The sequence below is a fragment of the Hydractinia symbiolongicarpus genome, chromosome 9 (genome assembly GCF_029227915.1).
Source record: "Hydractinia symbiolongicarpus strain clone_291-10 chromosome 9, HSymV2.1, whole genome shotgun sequence".
Classification (NCBI taxonomy): Eukaryota; Metazoa; Cnidaria; class Hydrozoa; order Anthoathecata; family Hydractiniidae; genus Hydractinia; species Hydractinia symbiolongicarpus.
The window spans coordinates 6,791,067-6,816,084 of NC_079883.1; the positions used below are offsets into that span (position 1 = coordinate 6,791,067).

The 25,018-nt window shown below is 32.0% G+C and overlaps 2 protein-coding genes across 2 annotated transcripts; one reads left to right on the forward strand and one right to left on the reverse strand.

Annotated features, from left to right (window-relative positions):
- The first annotated feature begins 877 nt into the window (after window positions 1-877).
- Window positions 878-18,596, forward strand: LOC130657215 (symplekin-like). The gene is made up of 36 exons (XM_057460189.1): window positions 878-1,018; window positions 1,963-2,028; window positions 6,669-6,722; window positions 7,070-7,143; window positions 7,557-7,683; window positions 8,204-8,254; window positions 8,357-8,412; window positions 9,216-9,321; window positions 9,462-9,565; window positions 9,846-9,943; window positions 10,026-10,084; window positions 10,418-10,454; window positions 10,545-10,603; window positions 10,755-10,795; window positions 11,618-11,666; window positions 11,786-12,061; window positions 12,244-12,367; window positions 12,780-12,953; window positions 13,028-13,056; window positions 13,280-13,337; window positions 14,532-14,706; window positions 14,792-14,873; window positions 15,019-15,132; window positions 15,284-15,352; window positions 15,426-15,507; window positions 15,586-15,679; window positions 15,768-15,837; window positions 16,051-16,159; window positions 16,276-16,467; window positions 16,571-16,669; window positions 16,748-16,857; window positions 16,996-17,073; window positions 17,819-17,866; window positions 17,944-18,012; window positions 18,081-18,140; window positions 18,225-18,596. Exons 1-36 carry the CDS (start codon window positions 914-916, stop codon window positions 18,408-18,410), a joined length of 3,384 nt encoding a protein of 1,127 aa, XP_057316172.1. The 5' UTR covers window positions 878-913; the 3' UTR covers window positions 18,411-18,596.
- A 117-nt stretch (window positions 18,597-18,713) lies between these two features.
- Window positions 18,714-19,570, reverse strand: LOC130657219 (uncharacterized). The gene is made up of 2 exons (XM_057460193.1): window positions 19,374-19,570; window positions 18,714-19,013 (listed from the first exon to the last, which is right to left on the reverse strand). The coding sequence occupies exons 1-2, from the start codon at window positions 19,563-19,565 to the stop codon at window positions 18,789-18,791; spliced, it is 417 nt and encodes a 138-aa protein (XP_057316176.1). The 5' UTR covers window positions 19,566-19,570; the 3' UTR covers window positions 18,714-18,788.
- Window positions 19,571-25,018: the final 5,448 nt, after the last annotated feature.

Consider the following 25,018-nt stretch of genomic DNA (forward strand, 5'->3'; position numbering starts at 1 on the left):
ATCCACGCATTGAGCAATCTTGTGGTATCACGTATGTAGGATTTACCTGCGTTTCCATTAGGCAGCATAAACAAGTTTCGTTTCCAATAAACAATTCTGCTGTAACATTCCTCGATGTCATTGACTGCTTCACTTCCTTTAACATTACTCCAATAAAACTTCTCTGGAGCATCAGCAAAATGATGTTGAGATGAAGTTGCGTCTTCGGGAACGTTACGTTGTTGATTTGTATCCTGTTTTGTTTGTGCAATGTTCTGTGTCAACACTTTACAATACTTCAAGTGCTGTACCAAACCTCTATATGTTTTAAACTTTCGGTGACATTTCATACACGGAAAAGTCTCTTGACTCTGCTCAACACTATCAATTCTTGAATTCGATGACGATGGTTGCTTATGACCTCTTTTAACCATTTTTATCCAATAAACTGTGAAAATGATGTTTCGTCGTTACTTCAATTAATTCTTCGCGTTTTGACACTTAATTGAAACTTGCATGACGGATCATTTACTTTGTTCCGATCAATCGGCATTGGAGACGTCCGCCATCTTTAACCGTCAAATTCTATAATAAATATATAATATTCTATAATAAATATAATAAATATAAAAATATTTATAATAAAATAATATAATAAATATAAAAATATAAAAAGTAGGTGACGTTTTATCTTCCGCATAATTAGGTGAAAAGTCTCGACCGATCACGGCTCAGGATAAAACCCGCTTCTTCCAGGCACTTTTCGTCAGACTATATCTATTAGTGCAACGCCGAAGAGAGACAAAAGGGAAGAGGTTAAATGCGTTAACCTTGTGTTTTTGCTTTTTGCACCTGGCGCTAAAGGCGGTAAAAATTGTGGGCGTTAATTCGATTAAATGTTTTTCGTGCGTATGGCACATGAAGAAATTTTAGTATGGCGTTGAAAGGTGGTAAGCAGGCTTCTGGGGAAGCAGCCCAGTTTTTTAGTGGGCAAGACGTTGAGTCTCAAAATGCTTCATTGCAAGCAACAGCAGAAAAGGTGAAACAAATATTTTTAAGGCTACGTGCTTCAAACATCTGCAGCTAGCTTGCTAGCAGCAATGCTAAAATTAACAGCCAGATAACTGAAAGATAACTTTTGAAGTAGTACTCGCTTGAATTTTGAAGTTTTTGGTTCATTGTCTAGGCTTCTTCCTACAGTAGGTGGTAGATAGATGTGCACATTTTACATTGCTAGCTAGCTAGCCTCAAAAATATGGAGGGAAATACCCTGTCTATTATTGTCCTCTTAGTGATTAATACTCATTTTTTAAGCTACACAGACCCAAATAGGGTCTTCGCCCTACCAGAAAACTCCATGCAACATCCAAGGGCCCACACAGTGTGCCATCTCTCCAATTTCCCTCATGGCTTGGGTGTAAAGCCAAGGGTAACATTCACTCACCCATATTAAATCACTGCCAAAGGGGAATCAAACCCTGGTCTCCTGCACAAAGTGAGAGAGTTATAACCACTAAGCTATGGCACCACAAGATAGATAGATAGATAGATGTGCATATTTTACATGGCTAGCCTCACAAATATCGAGGGATATACTCTGTCTATTATTTCCAGGAGGGGCCATGGCGTAGATGGAGAGTCCTAGAGTATTTAATGCTCATTTTGAGCTATGCAGACCCAATTAGAGCCCGCGCTCTACTAGACAACTCCCGGCAACATCCAACGGCCCACACAGTGTGCCATCTTCCCAATTTCCCTCACATGGCTTGGGTTAACCCAGGGCTATGGTAACATTCACTCGCCCATGTTGAATCACCGTCAAGAGGAATCGAACCCCGGTCTCCCCCACAGAGTACGAGAGCTATAACCACTAATCTACGGCGCCACAAGTACATTAATCTTGTTAACTAGAAGTCAAAAACATGTCTTTCCAGCCTAAAAATTAAAGGAACGCTATTGTCATGTTAAAAAATTACTCTTTAGGTTGTTGATCTTCTTAATCAGTCACAACTAACATCATCAGAAAACAAACTTAGTTATTTAAAACAGGTATGTGGATAAGTTGATGTTGTTTAATTTTTAATCAATGATAACATCTGCTTTTTAAATTCAATTCTATTTTTTTTTTTTTTTAATGTTAAATCCTGTCTCAAAAGATGTTTAAAAAGCTTATGCTCACATTAGTTGGCCAAAACTTGAAAGTTTACCAGATAAGTTCCCTCAAAGTTGTCCACAATATTTCCTTGCAGAGAGTGACAGAGTGGAATTATTTAATGTAGCTTAAAGCAGAGTTGATCATGCAGAAACAAGATTAATGATCACACAAATCAATGAAACAGAGTCAAAATTGATTCTTAAGCAATGATTTAATAATTCCATTTTATATTAGATTATTTACTGAAACATTACTAAGGAATATCTTTCCCGAAAAAAATAAAACAAAGCAATCTTATGATTTCAGTATGAGACAACTCGCATAAATAATTACTTTCATAATAGACTATTGTCTTTTAGAAAAAATAATTACACCGCCAGAAATTGAAAAGGTCAGGGGAACTTATTGTATAAATAACAATAATCTGTGTGTGATAATGTTGAGAATACTTTCGGTGCGAAGTCTATAGAATTTATAAACAAAAGCAAAAAAATAAAAATAACTGTACTATCTTGATTTTTATTTTGAAGGAAGATTTAAAATATCTTATATTTTCGGAGCATGATTTCAATACATCGTTCATTACATACATTGCCTTAAATTTTTGTAAAACTGTAACTTACGTGAGTAATTGTGATGCCAACCTGAAAAGACTCAAGAAAAAACAAGATATATACAGTACCGCCTGAATGTAATGTTACATGTACACGCATTTCGCGATGTCGCGTAACAATGTCATGTTTACATAAAAAACTTTGTGTCTATTGTTATCACACGTATTTTGCATGTTTCTATTATTATCTATAAGTGCGTGTGTTAACAATAATATATACTAAAAACTTTTGTTCGAATTCAAGACATGCATATTATTAACAATCACAAAATATCAACTATAATATTCGGGAATAATATTAACACTCTTTTTACTGTGCTCAAAAGTTTAGATATTTATAATCATAAAAAATAAAAAACTTTTTTTGCAAGTGTTTTTTCTTATCACGCTAAAAAGTTTTATTTATATATTCTCAGAAATATTTTTTTTTCATCACGTTAAAAAAAATTTTTTTTAAGATAAATATTTAGTAAAAACTTTGTTCTTAAATTTTTAAAATGCGATCTTAAAAAAGCATTTCTATCACCGCTTTTCATTCTTAAATTTTTAATTGATATTATTATTCAATATTTTACTTGGTTACAAACTTCACAAAGTAATATTCTGCTATAAATGTTGGACTAAAAATGTATATTTTAAAGTTACAATAAATGTATAAAAATTATCAATAAAATGTTAAAAGGTTAAAAAATAAATAAAGAAGTCAATATACAGAGTGTCTAGAAAAGTGTAGCTGAAGAAGCAAGACGTAAAACACTAGAAGTACATACTTTACCAAACACTCTGCATACTCTTAATCAAAAGTTTATTATTAATAAAAACAAATTAAAATTCTAGCATCTTGATATGGTTTCAATTTTTATAACTCGTTGCATGTATAGACAAAACATATAACATTTCTTTTGTGTGCAGAACAATAACATTGCTTACGAGTTTACGAAATCGGAGATACTTTAACAAATAAATTCATGTGTAAATAAAAGATGTTTGTGCTGAAACAATAGAGACATGAAGGGTAATTAACTTTTTAACCATTTTTTTGTGTTAATCCCCTTAGCAGCTGCGGTAATTATAAAAAACAATAAGCCAGACAAAAATTTCATGCGATTGTTAAATTTCACGTGTGGGACATGAACTTTATTTAACAATGGATATATAATAAAACGAAAGTTCTGACCTAACCGAAAGCTCATGTGAAGGTGATAACTATCGTGCACATGTAATATTACATTCAGGTGGTACTGTACGCGTTATTGTGGTAACTCCCTCCGTCGCTATAATTATGATCATATATTATATAATGGTGAAATATGTTTGCTAGCTAAAATGTAATATTGCTGACTATTGCTTAAATAGTTTGCTTTTTAGAAAAAATAATATAAAAAATACATCGCAGATATGTGTGTCGTAACACCCTTCTCCATTATGATATAACATATTTTTTGCCTATACTATATTCCTTAAAAAAATTTACCATGTGAGACATATATTTTTTATAAACATTAGAAACAACAACATTTTTTATTAAAATAATTTTTTCAGTTTTTTACAAATGAAAGGAGAATAACTTGTGGTATAAATTTTGAAACAACATATTCTGTTTGCCTTTTGAAACAGCAAAGAATAATTCTTGCCACATAATTTTCAAACCAACAGAAGAAAACTTCTTGCTGCATAACTACTTATTTTGTTAGGTAACAAATTTATTAAGTTTTTATTGCAACGAAAAATTTATTAATTATCTGTGTGCGTGATGTGAAAGTACACAAAAAATATGCTTGTTATATGACAGTTATTGAAAACTTGACAACATAGAAAACGAGGTGGAAGAGCGTCTGAGTAAATATAAAAATTACTTTTATGCATAAAGAGTATTTAAAGTTATGCTACTAAAGTTATTCCTAAAGTTTTGTTAAGAAAAAAAATTGCAATAAAATTTTCGAAAGGATGTTTTTTGAAAAGCCTTTTAAACAAACTTAAATGAAACTTTTTTAACAACAATAGTTTTGTTCGCGATTTCTTTCGTGTAATGTGTTGTTGAAAAAAAGCCTATAATAAAATTTTTTTTTTTTAAAACAGACCAAGTTTAAAAGATATAAAAAAACGTGAAAAAATATTTTTAAAAACAATTTTTGCGCTATTTATTTTAATCTTCACGGAGTTAACAAGTCATAAAATTTAATACTTGGGCTAATACCTAAGGGAGATTTTATTTTCAATAAGTTTTTCAATAAGTAAAACTCGCAGTTATAAGAAAATAATGACAGTATATATTGCTTACCACAAAACTTTTGTTAAATCACTCATAACGTAGCAGTTTTATATATACCAAGCAGTTGTTTTTTTTGTTTTTGTTTTCACTAAAGATGAGCTTGAAACAGCTACTAAAGATGAATAATAACTTATTTTGCTATTTCCCGGCAAAAGGACAGAAATGCCCACATAGACAGAGATTTTGTAGTTTACAGTTTCACTCGGGAAGTGTATCACTGGACTATCAACAGCCTTAATTATTACGACCACATAAATAAAAAAATTAGACAAAATAGAAAGTAATATAAAAAGAAAGAAAGAGGAAACAACAGCGAGTGTGCATCCCTTAAAGCAGCAGTTGCACCATACGACAAGCCGAAAATAGCGAGTAGAACTAAATAGAAGCCTGTTAATTCCTGCATTGTACTAGTATAAAGAGAAGCCTTAGGCGCAACGAAAAGAAGAGCAAGCTTCTACACCTGTATTTGCGCAGGAGTAGGTGGACTGAAATTAGAAATTGCCACAGGCTTTATGCCAGCCATGATCAAAAAAGTTGGTGAAAGATATTTATTTTATATTAAAACTTGTTTTAGAAGAGCATCTACTATATTAATGAGTCCACCCTGCTCGTTGTTTCTTACGTATTAAAAGGCGAAAAAGAATGCTTTTTAGCGCTACTAAGGTATAGCACAAAGTAGACATTTAATAATTGTTCTCAAAATTAAACTTAGTTGTAATAATTTACTCTTCTTCTCTTTCTCTAAGTTTGTTTCATGAGTTTTGCCGCAACATGTTTAAGGTTTTTAACAAGAAAGCATCTTGTAGACACAAGAAAATTTGACTTTATATTTGAATTTTACTAAATGTTAATTTGCTAATACTCAACATACTATAAACAGGATAAGATAAATTTTTTTCAAAAAAATTAGAAAAGCTATTTCACTTTCCTGTTTGTTTTAAATTCAGAGGCTGAGACATAAAAACTTGCATTTTACGAATTAAACATTAGGCTAAAATTAAAATACTACATTGTCAAAAGTCTTTATATTATATAAAGTGACAATGCTAGAAATTTGTGGCTATAAAATGTGTGAAAGTATATAGATTGCTGACGAAAGCTTTACCAATGTGTTTTTAAAGTTTGAAAACTATTTTGACAAAATTTTGCCAACATGACTTACAAAATTGCTGCAGTGTTCTAAAAAGTGTGGAATTTTAACATTTTAAAACACACCATGACAAAGATGAGGTGAGCAAAATAGTAGGCTAAAATTAATTCAAGTACGTTCAGGCCTGCTTCCTGACTAGGACTGCTGGCATATTAGATTTGCTTCAAATAACAACATTGCATGAGTATTTATTTGGAAACTTCCAAATATGTAATTTTTAATTCTAAATGTTTCGGTTTTTTACAAACTCCACTCTGTCAGCTCCATTCAAATGTTGTGAGAAACATATACTTTGTCTTATACCTTGAGCATGAGTGATTACCCATGAACTATACAAAGAGATTATTATAATGAGTCTATTTAGATAAACTTCTTTTTCCATAAAATGACTAGTATATATATAAAAAAATTGTTATAGTTTTCAATTCTGTTTTTGAACACTGTATTTTATTTTAGCAGCTTTAATATCTTTTGTGTTTTGATTCTAACGTTTACATAGGTTCAAGAATTGATTGTCAACAAAGATCCTACATTGTTAGACAATTTCTTAGATGTAAGTCCACTTTGTTCCTACCAGTCCCTCAGCTTCCCCTTCAAACAAGATAAACAATGTTGTTTTTGTTTAAAGTCTCTTTTAAAAATGTAAAGTACACACATTTCAATGGAAATTTATATCTGATTCATCATTAGAAAACTCATTTGACCACTGAACTTTGTAAGTCATACTACCAATTTGTAAATGGAATTAAAATGACTAAATTGATTTTTATGTGCATGATTTACACGTTGAGAAACGTTTAGGTGCATGCTTATGAGTGCGTACCTAAGTTTCAAAGCCCTGGAAATTAGCATCAGATACATTTGTTCTTGCAAAATAAAGTATTTCCACTTGCATTTTAGGAAATATTAATTTTTCAACAAGATCGTTCTGGTGACATACGAAAATTTGTTGTTGTTTTTATTGAAGAAGCATGGTATGTTTAAACTAAATTAAACCTTTGAGTGGTTTAGAATTGGGAAGGGAACTTATTACTTACAATGTACTAGGGAAAATTTTTGTTCCTTAAAAAAGATATGTTTATTTTTACCAGGTGAGCTGTAAGTTAATGATGCGAGGGAAAAACCTATAAAAGATCATATAGAAACAGCCACCATGAAAAGTGCATAAGATATAAGAACAAAAGACATATTGTAATATTTTATTTAAAAAAAAGATGCAAGGAAAGCTGTGTAAATTCTTCATTTACACATCCTTGAAAACCGTCTCAGTTCTCACATGTTATGCCCTTTTTGAAATTTTCTATTTTTTTGGTCAGGAGACTACAAAAAACTATATAAAAGAAAATACAATTGTATTTTTTTTAAAAAAAATCCTTAATTTTTGTAGCAAGAAAGATCCAGCACTGTTATCAAAAACTGTTGGTTGTTTATCATACATGCTTAGTGATGAAAATACTACTGTATCAAAAAGAGTAATGTTGGCTTGTAATTCCTTATATAAACTTGCATTACAGGTAAGAAGATATGTTTTACCAATCCGTATTATGTGTCTAATAAACAGGTTACATGTATTTAATGAAAATTTCATCATTTATATTCAACCCGTCATTGTTATTGATATTGATAGGTTTTTTATGTGTCTATTACTACAAAACAGTTATTAAATCACTTAGGATTCATGGGACATTTAAATTTTTTTTCCAAAAAATTGATTCTGGTATCCTTGTAAAGGTGATCCATACAATAAATGGTAATCCATGCAATAAATATAACTTAAAAAAGAAATACTATGGTCAATATATATTTGCATACTTTTTTATTTTTAAAAATTTAATAACAGTGATAATGCCACCATTATGCAATTTATTTAGCTTTAGGAAAATTATTTTTCCATCTTGTGCAATTTTTTAACAAGTTTTAACATGTTTCATAAAGGTTGCTGTGAAATTTTGTTTTAAAAATATTACCACAAATATTTGCATCAGAATAATGTGGTTTGCAGCTAGCAGCAATTGATTTATCTTTTTTATTTAGCTTATTTGCAAAGTACGAACTATTAAAGATGACCTTCGAGAAATGTGGGAGGTATATACCTAAATATTTTCAACATGATATTTGTTTGATAACTCTAACATGTAGCAATAGAAGACTGCAAGTTGAAATTTAAATTTTTCTGAAATTTTTTAGAACATGAATGAACTTAAAAGACATATATGTGGCATGATTGAGTCAGATAATGATGGGTAAGAAAAATTTTTTAGATATTCCTATTTATTTTAGACTGCCTTTTACTGGTCAATGTATGCAATAAAAATCGAATATTTTTTGTTGTGAATTTAGTGTATGATTTTATTTAATTGCCTACACACATCAGTAAGGATTCAGGGATCAACAAGAAATAACATTGTGTGATCTATTAGACATTGAATTTATCACCAAACATTTTTAATTTATCATCAAACATTTTTAATTTATCACCAAACATTTTTAATTTATTATTACCAAACATTTTTAATTTATCACCAAACATTTTTAATTTATCACCAAACATTTTTAATTTATCACCAAACATTTTTAATTTATCACCAAACATTTTTAATTTATCACCAAACATTTTTAATTTATCACCAAACATTTTTAATTTATTACCAAACGTTTTTAATTTATTACCAAACATTTTTAATTTCTTAAGAGTAAGCATGATAATATTCTAGGTTTGTTCTCAACACTATAAAAGTTTTTTTAAACCAAGATTTGTTTTTGGTTAACTGGCAAAAATGTAGTCCAAAATTTATTATGCTTTTTAAAAAGTCCATTATTTCTTTTTGCATTCATTTTTAAATGTAAAAATACTAGAAAATACTATACTAAAATACTGAAATACTAGAAGAAGACTGGTTGATGATTGGTTGTGTAGACTATACATTTATGTGTGTCGTCATGTATGACAAAAAATGTTGGAGCAAATAAGTTTTGTTAGTAGACCTATGACAAGACTGAAATCAATTGCGATGTTGAGTTATAGTAAAACATGTTTTTTACCCAGTGTTCGTACCCATGCCATTAAATTTATGGAGATGTTAATACTTGTTCATTCTCCTCGATCACAAAACGAAGACCGCAGAAGAGATGCAGATATCTCACTGGACATAGTAAGATTTGAAATTTTGTATTTTTTTAAATTTAGTTTACCATCAGCCTAATATAGAGGAGTACCTTCTTCTATTTGATGTATCATTAACTACACAATAATATCAAATTGGGTAAATCACAATCTGCTATTTTTGTCAAGGTTCCTAAAAATCATCCATTAGTGACGTACGATGATTTGGTAGACGAAGGTGTTACTACTTTAGAAGCTCTACTTGCTTTGTGTGCTTCATCCAATATTTCTAGGTATGTGTAGTTTATGAGCAGTATTATCCTCTATATCACAGTTACTTTGTACAATATAAGCACATGTGCATGATCGATAAAGCATATTTCTTGCAGTAACTCTGTGGAATAATATTTTTGTTACATGTTTGTTCATTTATTTTTTGTTTCTCTGAACTTGCTTGTGATAGAACTAAATAATTTCATTAGAACATTAAGTTTAGGTGTAATGTACTAATTTTATTACACTGTCAAATTTTCTCCGACATGTTGCAGCAGTCTTGTTACATTTTTGTTTCAGTGTTAACCTAATGGCTGTGTTGAGCTCTCTTGCAAGTATTGGTAAACAAAGACCAATGTTTCTTTCAACTGTTGTCAAATCATTTGAATCATTACATGGTGAGTTGGTCATGTAAATATTTGTACATTTATTTTTTCAAAGTTTTTCCTAAATTTTTATGTTACATTTCTGTCATTGCAGCGAATCTTCCACAGACTTTATCAAAATCGCAAGTCAGCAGTGTCCGAAAAAACCTCAAAGTACATTTGTAATTATTTTACTTTTATGTGAAGTATCTGTTAAGCTATGGGTTTACATTTTTTATTCGTCAGAATCTTATATTAGAAAATAATGCCATGTGTCAGCTTATTTAAATCTATTTTGATTATTGTTAGTGGTTGCAATAAAATGTTGCAAGTAACAAGGAACAAGAATTGCTCGATTTTATTGGCATCTAATTCAGCATGCGTCGACATAATGAACTTCAAGTGATTGCGTACCTTTGCCTAAAATAATTGCCTTGTATTTTGTACTTAAAAGCACTTTCATGATAGTTTTAATGATATCATCTTTATTTTTTTTTACATGTTTAGTTGCAGCTATTTTCAATTATTAGGCTTTCCTCTGCTGGTAAGTCAATATATTAAACACATGTCAAACTAAGCAATGCAGACTTTCGTACTCACCAGTGCTAAAAAGTAAAAATGCATTTTATAATAGAACCCTACATCACACAGATTGGTACGCTTCTAACTGATCTTGGTGCTACAGGCCCTGAGGTTTTTAATTCTTATTTGCTACGTATACATCTTCCGATGCTGTTTTAACATTAACTGTGTTTTTTAGTAAATGTAAGCTTTATTATGGTTTATCCGTACAGCTCTTTTTAACTAAAAATGTTTATGACAGTCTCTTTTTGTGTTTTTTCAGATTCAGAAAAGCTTACCAAAACTTGGCTCACAAAAACCAAGGTAAAGTATTTTTTTATTTGTTTGTACTGGGTGAGAAACTGGAATGTTAAAATTATCGACAGTCTTGTTCAGTTCAATTCTGCTTAGCTTATAAGTGAGAACAATGTATTTGAAATGTGTCATTGCTTGGTCGGTTAGGGATAACTTAGTTATTGTCCTGTAAAAAACATTTTACTTAAATTTTTGTAGATGCAATGGAACACAAATAAGAAAGAAATGTAAACAAAATTTATGCAGAGTTTCGCCTCACAGCATCATAACGCATATTTAAATATAGTGTAAGGCCTTTGGTTATGTTTCCTTGAGGTGTAACCAGCCAAAAAAAAGGAAGAAGTGTCATCCCAAATGCTTAGCATCATTGTTTCTCGAAAAATTATGATGATTTCTGCAAAATTTTCTTGCCTTGAAATTTTAACAGGTCCTGGTAAATCTTTGTTTTCCCTTTCCAGAATAATATATATTTTCTCACTTACGTTTAAATGTGTCAAATTCAGACTAAACTTTCTGAAAAAGAAGTAAATTTTTGAATAGTACTCACAAGAATACAAAAAATAAAACGAATATCCGAAAATTAAACATACTATATTCTTGATGTTTGACATTGTCATTGATCATGTTGAATAGTAGGTGTGAATAGAATTAAAAGAGCGTTTTCATTATTTGATGTTTCCTCAAAAAAATTTTTTTATTTTGACAGTACGTTTCTACGCCGCAGCTTTTTCTTGCTATTAAATTCTGATACTCAGCTAAGTCCATGCAAATGCTAATCAACTTAAAAAATATACCATTTTTTTTTCTGACAGGCCTTTTATTTTTTAACAGGACCAATGATGAAGACGCAAATGTTATGTCAAAAAAGAAAATTAAAACGGTAAAAATAATACTTTCAAATATAGCAATGTTATATTTAAACGGACTAACAATAAAGACTTTATGAACTGACTTACAGTAAGGACTTTCAGTAAGGATTTTATTATTAAAATCGTTTAGGAAGACAAAATGGATGTTTCCGGCCAATTCAGTCTTTCTAAAGCAATAGAACTGACTACAGCTGACATCGTGCCGAGATTAACAAAAGAAACAGTGACTAACTTAGTCCTTGTTAGTATGTTGTTTCTACCACGAAATATGCCATCTCATTTCCAAGAAACGTTCACACCCATCGCTGCAGCTGGAAGCAGCACACAAGCAGAACATCTAGGTAGGTTGATGGCAACACAGATGACAAACGCTGGTGTGGGAGTTGGTGTTGAAATGGCCAAAGAGGTATTGCATATATTAGTCTTTTTTATATAGATTTATATAACAATGAATTTTTTGAAGAAAGAGATGTATTCTTTTTCAGTATTATTTTTTTATTCAATAAAATTTAATCTTCGTTACAAAAGATGGAGTATGGGTGGGATTTGTCTTGTTGTCAATGTTTACGATATAGTATATAATTTTAGGTAGCTGCAACAGAGAAGAAAGAAAAAAAATCTGGCAAGGTTGAAACATCCCTTACGAAACAAGCAGGTGGCGAACAAACGAAAACTAAAAGCAGTTCTTCAAAACAACCTCGATCAGTACGTGGTATGGTAATATATATAACATATTTTGTTTTTTCGAGGAATAGGTGTATATTTTGACTTATTTATTGTAGAAATACAAACTAGATTTCAACTATGCATGTTTAACCCAGAATATAAACAATTAAACCTTAATTAATTTTGTTGAGTTATACTGACTCCTTACATTGTCAGATTTACTGTCAAGTTGTCTTCAAAATGAAATAGTAATTAAACTTATATAAGGTCATTTGAAACTGGCCTAGATTAACTTATTCAGGTGTGGTGTAAACCTTTTTTCCCTCAATAATTAAGTATGTGCTGCAATATCTGTCATAATCATTTTTAGAAGTAAGACAAATGAATGTGTACCATATTGACTGGCCAGAATAGAACTCTATTTGTTTATCTTTAAGTACTACTACTCTTCTCTGTAGATATCGCATCGGATTTAAAAGTAGGTTCAAAATCGTCCTCCTCCGCAGATTCGAGTTCAACTCGATTGCGGAAGATAAAACAATTCAGATTACAAGACGCAGTACAAAATCTCAAATCAGATGGACGAAAAAAAATGTTACATTTAAGTTATAAAAGAATTTTACGAGCGACAAGTAGGTTTTTTTCTCCCTACATTTAATTAATTCACCCCAGCAAATCTTTAAATCTATTTTCATTTATTTCTTAGAGAAAGCGTCCATAAGTGGATCTAGTGCGGTATGCTTTTATGGTGTACTTGTTTTTTTTTTTGTTGTTGTTGTTGTTTTTTGAGGGGGGGGTGGATGTGGGAGGGGTAAAATTAATATGGATTAAGGAGGCTCCATTATTTGTTAGTCGTTTTCACATTCTAGTTCTGCCGAAAATGCTTGTATTTAGATGAAAATCTTTCCATTTAAAGTTGTAAAATATGTTTGTACAAAATTTAACTTTATCACCTTAGGAACAACATAAAATTATTGTTGGATTGGCAATGCAGTTTTACGAAGAACTAACTGCAGGTAACTTTAGTGTGACTGTCTCTTGAAAATACTTGTATTATGTCTGCTAAGATTTGATTTCGTCTCACTTCTTCCATCAACAGATTTGAATTTGTCTCACCTCTTCCATCAATAGATTTGAATTCGTCTCACTTATTCCATCAATAGATTTGAATTTGTCTCACCTCTTCCATCAATAGATTTGAATTTGTCTCACTTATTCCATCAATAGATTTGAATTTGTCTCACTTATTCCATCAATAGATTTGAATACATCTTACTTCTTTCATCAACAGATTTGAATTCGTCCCACTTTATCCATCAATAGATTTGAATTCGTCTCACTTATCCCATCTATAGATTTGAATTCGTCTCACTTATTTCATCAACAGATTTGAATTCGTCCCACTTTATCCATCAATAGATTTGAATTCGTCTCACTTATCCCATCTATAGATTTGAATTCGTCTCACTTATTTCATCAACAGATTTGAATTCGTCCCACTTTATCCATCAATAGATTTGAATTCGTCTCACTTATCCCATCTTTAGATTTGAATTTTTCTCACTTTATCCATCAATAGATTTGAATTTGTCTCACTTATTCCATCAATAGATTTGAATTCGTCTTACTTCTTCCATCAATAGATTTGAATTCGTCTCACTTGTTCCATCAATAGATTTGAATTTGTCTCACTTATTCCATCAATAGATTTGAATACATCTTACTTCTTTCATCAACAGATTTGAATTCGTCTCACTTGTTCCATCAATAGATTTGAATTTGTCTCACTTATTCCATCAATATATTTGAATTTGTCTCACTTGTTCCATCAATAGATTTCAATTCGTCTTGCTTCTTCCATCAATAGATTTGAATTCGTCTCACTTATTCCATCAATAGATTTGAATTTGTCTCACTTATTCCATCAATAGATTTGTATTCGTCTTACTTCTTCCATCAATAGATTTGAATTTGTCTCACTTGTTCCATCAATAGATTTGAATTTGTCTCACTTATTCCATCAACAGATTTGAATTCGTCTCACTTATTCCATCAATAGATTTGTGTTTGTCTTGCTTCTTCCATCAATAGATTTGAGTTTGTCTCACTTATTCCTTCAATAGATTTGAATTCGTCTCACTTATTCCATCAATAGATTTGTGTTTGTCTTATCTGTCAAAAAATTTGAATTTGTGTTACTTCTTTTATAGATTTGATAGAATTTGTGATGGAAGATTTTCGATCAAGAATAGATTTATGTATCTTGTGGTTGTTTCAAGAGTACGTAAAAGCAGAATCAAAAGGAGATGTAAAAATGCTTCGTTACACGCAATGTTTAGAAAGTATCATAAATGGGATGAAAACTTGTTTAGAACCACGTGACAAGTACGTGCTTCGTCGTTCTTCTTCGTTGGTCTTCTTTTTGCTCAGTGTGATAAAGCGTGGTTAATTTGCCAGTGCTTATTTTTAGGTTGTTCACTAGATTTATCTTAGAAGCTCCATACTTGTCAGATGGTGTTCGGAAAATAATAAAAGAATATTGTATGGATCCGGTAAGAAGATTTTATTTTTGCTGATCTTTGCATTGAAAAAACTCGCTAATCATATTGTATCACATGTACGAAACGCTTGTCGCATGTAAGGAACGTTTGTCGTATGTAAGTAACGCCTTTATAACTTCCATTACTTCCCCACCAGGAGAGGATTATGGTTGGTTTTTCAACATTACGTGAATTGATCAGTAAAACACCAGCTCGTTGTCAAGAATGGTTACAATTGTTGTTGGAGTTGACCACTGCTGAGAAAGAACAGGTAAGTTATATGCAACCAAACCTATCGGATGCATTAACTCCTTAGACCATTTTTGTTGAAATGTAGTGTATTGTGATCTCCGACGAGGTGATAAAAACATTTCCAACAGAGAGTTAAAAGTGTTTTGAAGTCTAATGGTATTTTTCTTTAGGTGCGTGTGCAAGCAATCCATTCAGCAAAAAAATTGCACAGCAGACCTGATTTTGCAGACAGTATAGAGGTGAATATCACTAGTCTTATTTTTTAACGCATGTGGTAAGAAAAATAATTCTAAGAAATTTATCTTTTTTAAGGATTTCGCGCTTCATAGTTTACAGCGATTATTACTAGATACGCCTCCTATAAAGGAAACGTTCTCAGACGAAAATCAAGTTGGTATGTTTATTTGAAAATATATATATTTTTAGCTAAACCTTCTTCCTTGTAATGGTGTCGTTTTCTTCTTTTCTTTAGAAGTGGAAACATCTGAATGGTCAGAAGAATCCATCAAATCGTATCTTTACTTATACCTAGCTCTTCTTCCAACGAATCACGCGCTGTTTTTGAAGTAAGTTACTTGCAGGCAAACAATTAAGATGGAAGAAAACGTATTTTTAACACGAACTGCTTAAGGAATCTGACATTTATTGTTTTAGTCTTGCAGAGGTATATGTTGACGCATCAGCTATCATCAAAAGAACAGTCCTTCGTCATTTAGAACACCCTGTAAGTGAAACAAATTGCCTTTTCAAGAAAAAAGAAAGTTAGTGCAGTATATGCAAACCTATTTAAAAATAACCAAGGTTGAACCAAATTTAACATGCGAGATTAGCTTCATTTTATAAAATTTTTGAAAGACTTCGCAGATAGCACTCTTCGAAGTTTCTTCTCTTTACATAGTCGCATTAATTGTGTATCACAAAAGTATTATTCTTGTAGGTTCGAGCAATTGGTATGAATTCTCCGGAGTTGTTACGACTTGTTGAACACTGTCCAACTGGTGCTGAAACTTTAGTTACTCGTGTCTTGCACATTGTAACAGATAAAAGTAGGTTACGTTATTTTAGTAGGTAGAATTAGAATTAAAAAAATCTCTGAACGTTAACGAAATGATTTTCTCATTATGTGTATTCTGGTTTTAATTCATATAATGTTTCCGTGTAGGTCCTCCGACTCAAGAACTTGTACAAAAGGTGAAAGAATTGTATCATAAACGTGTGTCTGATGTTAGATTTTTAATCCCTGTTTTAAATGGTCTGGCTAAGAATGAGATTATAGATGTGTTACCCAAACTCATCTCGCAAACACCAAATGTAGTGAAGGAGGTTTTTAATCGATTACTTGGTTCGACTCAAAGTAGGTGTTCTTATGTTTTGTTAAATTTTTTTCTTTGTGTAATATTAACATTCTAAAGATGTTGCTCTAATTATGAAGGATTTTAAATATTTTTATTTTTCAGCAAACGCAGCTGCTGCGAATCCTCCACTGTCACCTTCTGAGTTGCTTGTTGCTTTACATTCTGTGGAATCGAAAAGTGATGTGAAAGCCGTCATGAAAGGTAAGAATGTGGATCACTTATTGCCCAACTTTCTGTTTAAATCTTCCATCATCGAATACCTACATATTTTCTATTTAGCTATTAACATATGTTTTGGCGAAAAAAACATCTACACACAAGAAGTTTTAGCTGTTGTTATCCAACAACTGATGGATATTTCACCGCTACCTACCTTATTTATGCGAACTGTAAGTGTGTCTTTGTTGTTGTTGTTGTCGTTGTTTTTATAACTTATGCTGTGCTGTTTCGTTTTATTTTCTGTTTTTTTGTTTACTTCGACGTTAGTAGTAGTTGTTTAATGTTCATATTTCATTTCGTTTCACAAGGTTATACAATCACTCGGAATGTGTCCTCGCTTAGTTGGTTTCGTTATGAACATTTTATCAAAGTTAATCAACAAACAGGTATTAAAATGTTATTATATCCATCAGAATTAACTACGATGACCTCATGTTAAATACATTTTGGCTTCAGAAAATGCCCCAAAATGCCTGCTTGCTTTTGTTAATCCTGAGTTTAAGCTAAAAATTTATCTTCTGTTGTGAAGGTATTGAAAAGTATATTTCGTAAAGCGGATCCGTGTCGATAAATACACGGATCGTGTATTCATCGACAAGATGAATACACGATTCATCTTGTCGAATCAATTTGTCAAATTCGAGATTTCAAAAGTTGGACATATTTATATTTCCAGATTTGTCGAAAGAAACGTTGGCCAATTGGTTTTATTTAAAGCGAAATAAAATTAAAATAAAATTCGAATTTGACAAGTTGGACGACGATAAAAATTGTGGCATACGAACTAAATTGGTTGTATTCGATAAATCAAATTTAAAAACATTGACTGTGTATCCCTCAATTAATTGTGAATAAAAAGTTAGAATTTGAAAACATGTAAACGAGCGATACACATGTCGTGTATCGCTCGTTTTAAACTGCGCATCTAACATTGTGCTTTCGACTTATGCGTAGTATAGGGTTGGGACATTATGATTTTACTAAAACACGATTTTTTGGTATAAGCAACACCTTTCTCTGTTTTATGTCTTTCATATTTATTAGTTTTGTAGAAAACTTTTATAATTTCATTGGTTGAGTTTCAGTCAAAGATGTAGGTACTACTTAAATAAATTTACATTGTAAACTTAGGTTTGGAAATACCCGAAAGTTTGGCAAGGTTTTGTAAAATGTTGTCAGGTAAAAGTCTTGTATTTTCTTGCAATTTGATTGTTGTTGGTCACGAAACATACTTGAATAAGTTAAATATTTTTTAGATGACAAAGCCTCAATCATTTCCAGTATTGCTTCAACTTCCACCAAAACAATTGGAAAGCGTTTTTGAAGTGAGTAAAAAAAATAAACTAATATGATGTCCTTGAAACGAACGACTAAAAATTGGTGTTTATTTTAGATTGCTCCAGATGTAAAAGAACAACTTGAAAATCACGTTGGAAATTTGACATCTAATCAAGTAAGAAAGTTAAAATTTTATGATTTCAATATTGAGTTAAAAATTCCTAATCGGAACTTACAAGCTTAATTTTTCCCTATGTAGCGATCACACATACCGAAAACAGTGTTGCAACTTCTTGAAAAAGAAGAGAAACCTTCGTCATCAACGAATGCCGACGACTTATCAGCGACATATTCGAGCAGCGAAAGTAGAAAACGAAAAGCTGATGTAAAGGAATCTCCCCGGGCGGCCTCAAAAAGAAAACTCACGGAGAGTGACAAATCGTAACAGCTTTGTCCGAAAAACATTTTTCGCGATGGTATGTTTACTAAATTTAGTCGGCGAAAATAATTGAAGAAATGTTGGCTAAAATCACCTCCACGAGTTCTCATTGGTTAACGTAAACGCACTGTAAAAGCCATTGTATTGATAAAAATGTATTTTTTTATCAAAGAAATTACACAAGTGGTTGTATTTTTATTTGTTGTACAACACAAGAAAGTCGGATACTAGAGCTGCTGGTTTTCATAATCTTCAAATATGGAATCAAAATTAACGCTTAATAGTAGCTATTTTAATATTAAAAAAAAATTGATATTATGAATAAGGAGTGAGAGTTTATTGACTACGATAGATAGTCATCATAAAAGTTGACATCGGTTATCATTAATTATTTGTGTAGTCGTTCATTTGTGTGACATCTTTCTCAGCGTTTTCATTTCTCTGAACACTTCCTTCTTTGTTCTTTATTCTCGCTTTAAAGTAGGACATAGTTGCACCAATCAGCATGCAGATTACAGCAGCGCTCAATGTGATGATGACAGACGCGTAGAAAGCTTCGTTGGTCGGTGAGTACGTATCTTTGACAACCTCTTCACTCCTGGTAAATTCCTAAAAAGATATATTTTTGGTAAGGTTTTTACGTTCGATCGTTTGATACAGGGTTTCCACGCTTCTTCTAACATCCTCAAATTTTCTCAATTTCAACTCTCCAGAAGGAGTGATTGCACATCTCAAAGAGAGGTTGCACTTTCTATTTTTTAGTCGTGAACTCAAAGTCATGGTTATCTTCCTAGTAAGATGGATATTGATAATACGGCTAATATTACAACCACGGGGGAAACATCTAAAAACTACTGGACCTCATTGTTAACACACTGAGATTTTCTGGTAAAATCATGGAAAAGCATGAAATATATTTTCGTGTCTAGCCTGTAAAGTTTACAAGGTCATATAAAGTAATATATTTACCACAATATTTGTCATCGCTTGCGTGATCACGACATCTATACTGTCTTCGTTATGTACCGCGAATGATTTGATAAGCTGTATAATGTTTTCTGTCGATACCAATCCAATTCCATTCTTTACCAATGATGTCTTCTTTATTACGGCGACTTCATCACTGATGCGTTTGAATTCGTCAGTGTAATGCATCGCCATATACCCTTCAAAAGCAACCGCTAAAAGACAACAAAACTGATTTCGTTATACTATTTCAATTTGTTGTAGGCTGGGCGTCGCCTACGCAATCATTTTTGATTCAAAATGGAAAAAGACCAAATGATGTAACAATTAGAGTTATATGTTACATTCTTTTATTTTGTCCCCAAAGTCTCTTGACCATAATGTTGTAACGTCTCGCTGACATAAAAAATATAATCGTTAGCCATCTTTTATTTGAGATAATTAAATGCTAAGATAGCAACGCTCATGAAGTCAAAAAAACGAACTTAGAGACGTGTATACTCACCAGTAACTTTATCGGAGCTCAGTGCTTTTTTCAGTTCTTCGATTGAGTTGTAAGCTATAACATATGAAAAATGATACCCTAAGGAAATTACTTCTTTTTTGTCCATTTCGTTAAAGTTAATTCTTGCTAAAATTATTACCCGCGAAATATAGATTTTTTTCTGTTAAAAATACGATTCAAAATGAATTTTTTCTTCTGATTTATCCATATAATATGTGAATCTAAACTTTAGGGACTTACAAAATTTAGGAAAATTAATTCTCTCCAGAAAATATTTCTTTGTATTTTCTTGTCAGTTTTCAGTATCAGTTTTATTATCCACAAAATGCAGGATTATATTTTCTTACCGAGATAAAATGATTCGTGTATTCCTACCTCTTGGATGCGCTTGATTTAACAACACTCCGGAGTATGGCGCCGTCGAATTAGCCAGCACACCAACCTGCAAGCAGGATATTGCTATGGTTAGTTTCCACAATAGTGGGGCGCAGTACTTTGCTGGTGCTCATTACACTGTGGAGGTTTTAAAGCTGACAGGCGTCATATACATATCTGTAAGAGTTTGACCGTAAAAATGGGAGAATTTTAGTACCGGCTTGGGGTCAAATTACTGGTCAAGTTAAATAGTCAAGTTACTTTCAATCAATTCAATTTTAAACGCAGTGAGTGGGTAAGTCGTGTAATTAACTTAAGCTTGAATTTCACGAACATATTAGGACGCTGTTCGGTGAATAAGTTTTTAACAACGAAACTTAGTTCTTTTTTCCTTGGATCTACAACCACCCACCAACCACTCCCCCCTAAGATAAGACTGTAGGTTCTTCCGTGCTTTAGACTTATGTCCTCTCAATCCCTAGTGGATTTACCACAGCAAAATATACGCATATTTAACCACGCTTGCGGCAACAAAAATATTATCCATTCGATAAGTTATAAAATTGTATCATTTAACCTCTTTTCCATGCAGATCTATTTCTGCGGACTTGGTAATTTCAGCAGTTAAGGATGACGTAATTGCAGCGGTGTACATATTAAAGATGGTGATCCCAAGCAGAATCCAGAAGATGGCGAAAAGTCTTGCTAAAATAGAACGTGGAGTGCGGTCGCCATATCTAAAGCAGTAAGCAGAAGACAAGTTCCTAAGGTTTATTGGATGTCATTTTGTTTTGTGGTTAAACCAAAAAGATAATTCCACTTATCAGGTAATAAGATTATAAATGTAATTACCCTACGGTTGTCATAGAAACAAATGCCCACCAAAATCCTTCGAAAGATCCTCTTATGAAAGGTCTTGGAAATTCAGTTTTATTGAACCAAGTGTCCTAAAGAAGTTTAATTACAGTTTTATAACATATAGAACGCGCATTTTAGCGGACGAAAGAAAAACGCTAAAACGAGTCCTTGTAATTTTAACATACGTGAGAATATTCTAATTGGATTTCATACACCGCTTCTCAAGAAACAGATAACAAAAATTTAAACCAGTTTCACATCAAAGCAATTAAGATTATTCTTGTGGGAAAAATTATTTCTTATGCATGCAAATAAGAAGTCCCGGAAATAAAAATATGCGGAACGATTTTAAGCTTATGTATTCACATCAAACGGAACAGGAAACATGTGTTCACATCAAACGGAACACGAATTCGTAAAAATAAAAAGTCGACTTTAAACTTTGGATTTTTCCGATGAGGACATGCTCTGTGCAACAATTTTATGATCCGTATGATAAAAAAAAGATCAATCAAAATATGAATTTCTCGAGGCGCCTCCATGGTGGGCGCAGAGTGGGAAATTTTCAAATTTTACATTTCCAGATTGGCGGAAAATGCCCTTTCAAACGTCAACGGTGAATGTTTACATGTTTTTGTAATTTAGAAAAGCTGCATTGTTTAACTGGCTTAGATAAAAATTTCTATCAGAAACAAAAGATTGAAAAAGATACATATTTACATTACATGACTACAATAATATAAAAAAATGATAAGAACAGTGTATGATTTTTGAATATGTAATACCATCAGATTATTTATCCGTGTATCAGTGATTGTAGCTCGAAGGTAAGTTTTTATGCGGTTCAAAGCTGAAAAACATCGTTCGCTAACAGCATTTGTAGTAGGCATAACTAACATCAGTTTTCCCACTTTCAAACAAAAGTACCGTAATTCCTCTTTTTATCCCCCCGGGGTTTTAGGCGGGGGACTTAATAGAAGGTATTGGGGGGCTAAATAAACAATAGAATTTCAAACACAAATCTATTTTTCAAATTAATTCATAATGTTAACTTCATCTGTTTCATCATCATCTTCATCTAACAGAAGAAGTTCTATAATGGGCTTGTAGTGCCTGGAACATACACAGCTCATTGCAAAAAGAAAAAGAACCATAGATATTCTGCAAACAAAACATGGGGAGAAAAAATTAATGCTGCAGCATATGGATATCGTTGTATATGACGTTAAGTCAATGATTAATATCAAATTTCTTTTACTACTTTTACTTTTTCATTTTATTTTTATTTTTATTTATTTATTTTTTGGGTGGAGGCTACGGCACTGATTATGTAATAGATGAAGAAAGGTCAGGGCGTTGCTTTGATGTTCCCAATTCACTTGTTTTTTGCATAAAAAATAATCAAAAAAAATTTATATTAATTTGCATGCTAATTCTTCTTATGTAATTCGTACAAATAACATGCGAAGGATATGCAAATAAGAGAACTGTTCACACCAAAAAATATAATTCTTATTCCATGCGAAATACCATGAGAATTACATCATTCGCACTGCTGTGAACCTAGCTTAAACAAGACATGCAAAAATTTGAAATTTGATTAAATTTTTTCAGTATAATTTAAACCTACCATGATCCATATGAGAGTTCCAGAGCACACTGCCATTGAGAGTGCTACCACCAGTAAAGACCAAGTCTTTCCTATACTTTTAAACAGTTCCGAAATTAGATTTACTGGTTCATGTTTCTTATTTTTTCCAAAAAATGTTACAGTTTTTAATTGACTTAATGTTGTATAGGGATATCCATAATATGTTTCCGAGTTCAATCCGTTCTCTCTCGGAATGATTGCATCATAGATTAGTTTGTAGCCATCATACGGGTAATACGTCACTTTTGTGCAGCCAAGACAACAAGTATCAACTAAGACGGATTTGAGAATACCTGAAATACCACAAACGTGAATAATTAGCAGCAATTTGATGTAATAAAAATGAAACGAATTTTCAAAGCAGATATTTTTATAAGAAATTTGTGAAAAGATTTTTACTCCTAAGTCGGAATTCATTACATGTTACCCTTTACCCCTCCCCAGAAAGATTTTTTGAAAACAATTTGGTCTGAAGAAATTCTTCTAAACATAGTTTGACATTTTAGGTTGTCACACAAAAGTATTGTAAACAGACGTTCAGACAAAAAAAAAAATAAAGAAAATAGAATATTGAATTTTGATATTTTGGTCAAAATTTTTCTTTGTCTGCTTTATAGATAGCCGTGCGGGACCTAAGAAAAATGTTCCCTTTAAGTAAATGTCCGCCTTAGCCTGTGTGCTTTAGAGAAGTTTTATTACAAGGGTTTATTAAGGAATCGTCCCTTGCAAAAAAAAAGGTTTCCGCTTTAAGGAGGTTCCAGCTGGTTTAGAAGAAAGAACCTGCAAAGTAATGAGTTTTTATAGAACTCCGTCTTATCTAACGCTTTTATTATGTTAAATATGTTTTTATTATGTTAATTATGTAACTTTTAATCACATAATTATCGAATTTTGACGCAACAATGTAAACAACAATGGCGCTTCAAAATAAGTAATTATTTTATAAGCAACCTAGTTTTTATTAGTCCAGGCTTCAAATTATGCATACAACTAGGCTATGGGTACTAACAGTATCCACAGTGACCACCGCTGCATCTACACGTGGTCACTAACTAGTTTTAGAAGTTAGATTTAAAAGAGTTATTTATTGGTGCTTGCGATATTGGAACAAAAATTACTAGAATGAGCATGGAAACATTCTGAAAATGTGCGCTGTCCCATAATTTATTTCCTCCCTGGTGAAAATTTTTCTTTTCTTTCAATTTGAAAGTAAGAAATACAGGTCATATGTTTACCGAATAGAAGAGCCTTCCCAATATAGTTCACACCTAGCTAAACATTTTCAAAAAAAATATCTATTATTTCAACCATACCCATGCTCTGTGGCGTTAACACACAGCTGGAAGAATAAAAAAGATTTTCTAGCATAGATATAAATAAAAAAGCGTTGCTTACGTGGTAACAATCCATCAACTGTGCCATCTTTTCTGGTGAACACATATGGTGGTAAGTCTGAGTAACCAATTGTTAAACCCTTATTACACATGTGATTTAACGTTTTTACAAGCGTACAATTTATGGACTTCTTTACTTTTGCCACCTGATCAAATCGTACTGCGCATGTCGTATTCGAAAACCAGTCGTGCACGTCAGCGACAATAAGACTGGAAAAACTTGCAAGAATGTTAATCAACAACAGTAGATTCATACTGGCAAGCGTTCACTGTTTTAGTTATCTGTGTACTGCATATCACACGGTCAAAGCAACATATTTATGTAAAGCCTTGGTAGTCAAAGCATAGGATAGAAGACAATAGCTTAATTGATCATTTTTTAACCTTCTTAATCAGATAAGCGGTTGGATTAGAATTAGCATTACTCAATACAATTACTTCGTCAGTGATGAAATAATGACTTTGTACAACAAACAAAAAGCATTGCCACCCCTGAAACTCGAAAGCTTGCTGACTTCAAACGTTTACTATTATCAATGTGTGTCAACAGAGACCTGGGTACTTGTGACCTGACCTGGGTACTTGTGTTACTTAAGGAAAAAACGTCATTTGCTTCCATTCACCAATTCTTCTAAAATTCAGTTTTCTATCTGAATAATAAGGAAGCGATTACCTCCCTCTCTAAAAATAAAGTTACCAGTTGATAAGAGTACACGAAATGGTCCAAAAAAGTCTTTGCGCATAATTTGTGGAATAAACCCAAGTCAATAAAACTTCTACTGTATTTTGCCTGATGCCACCGTATATCTTATCTTACTAACCCCCCTGGTGGCTTAATTTTAATGTCGAAATGGTGGGCAATTAG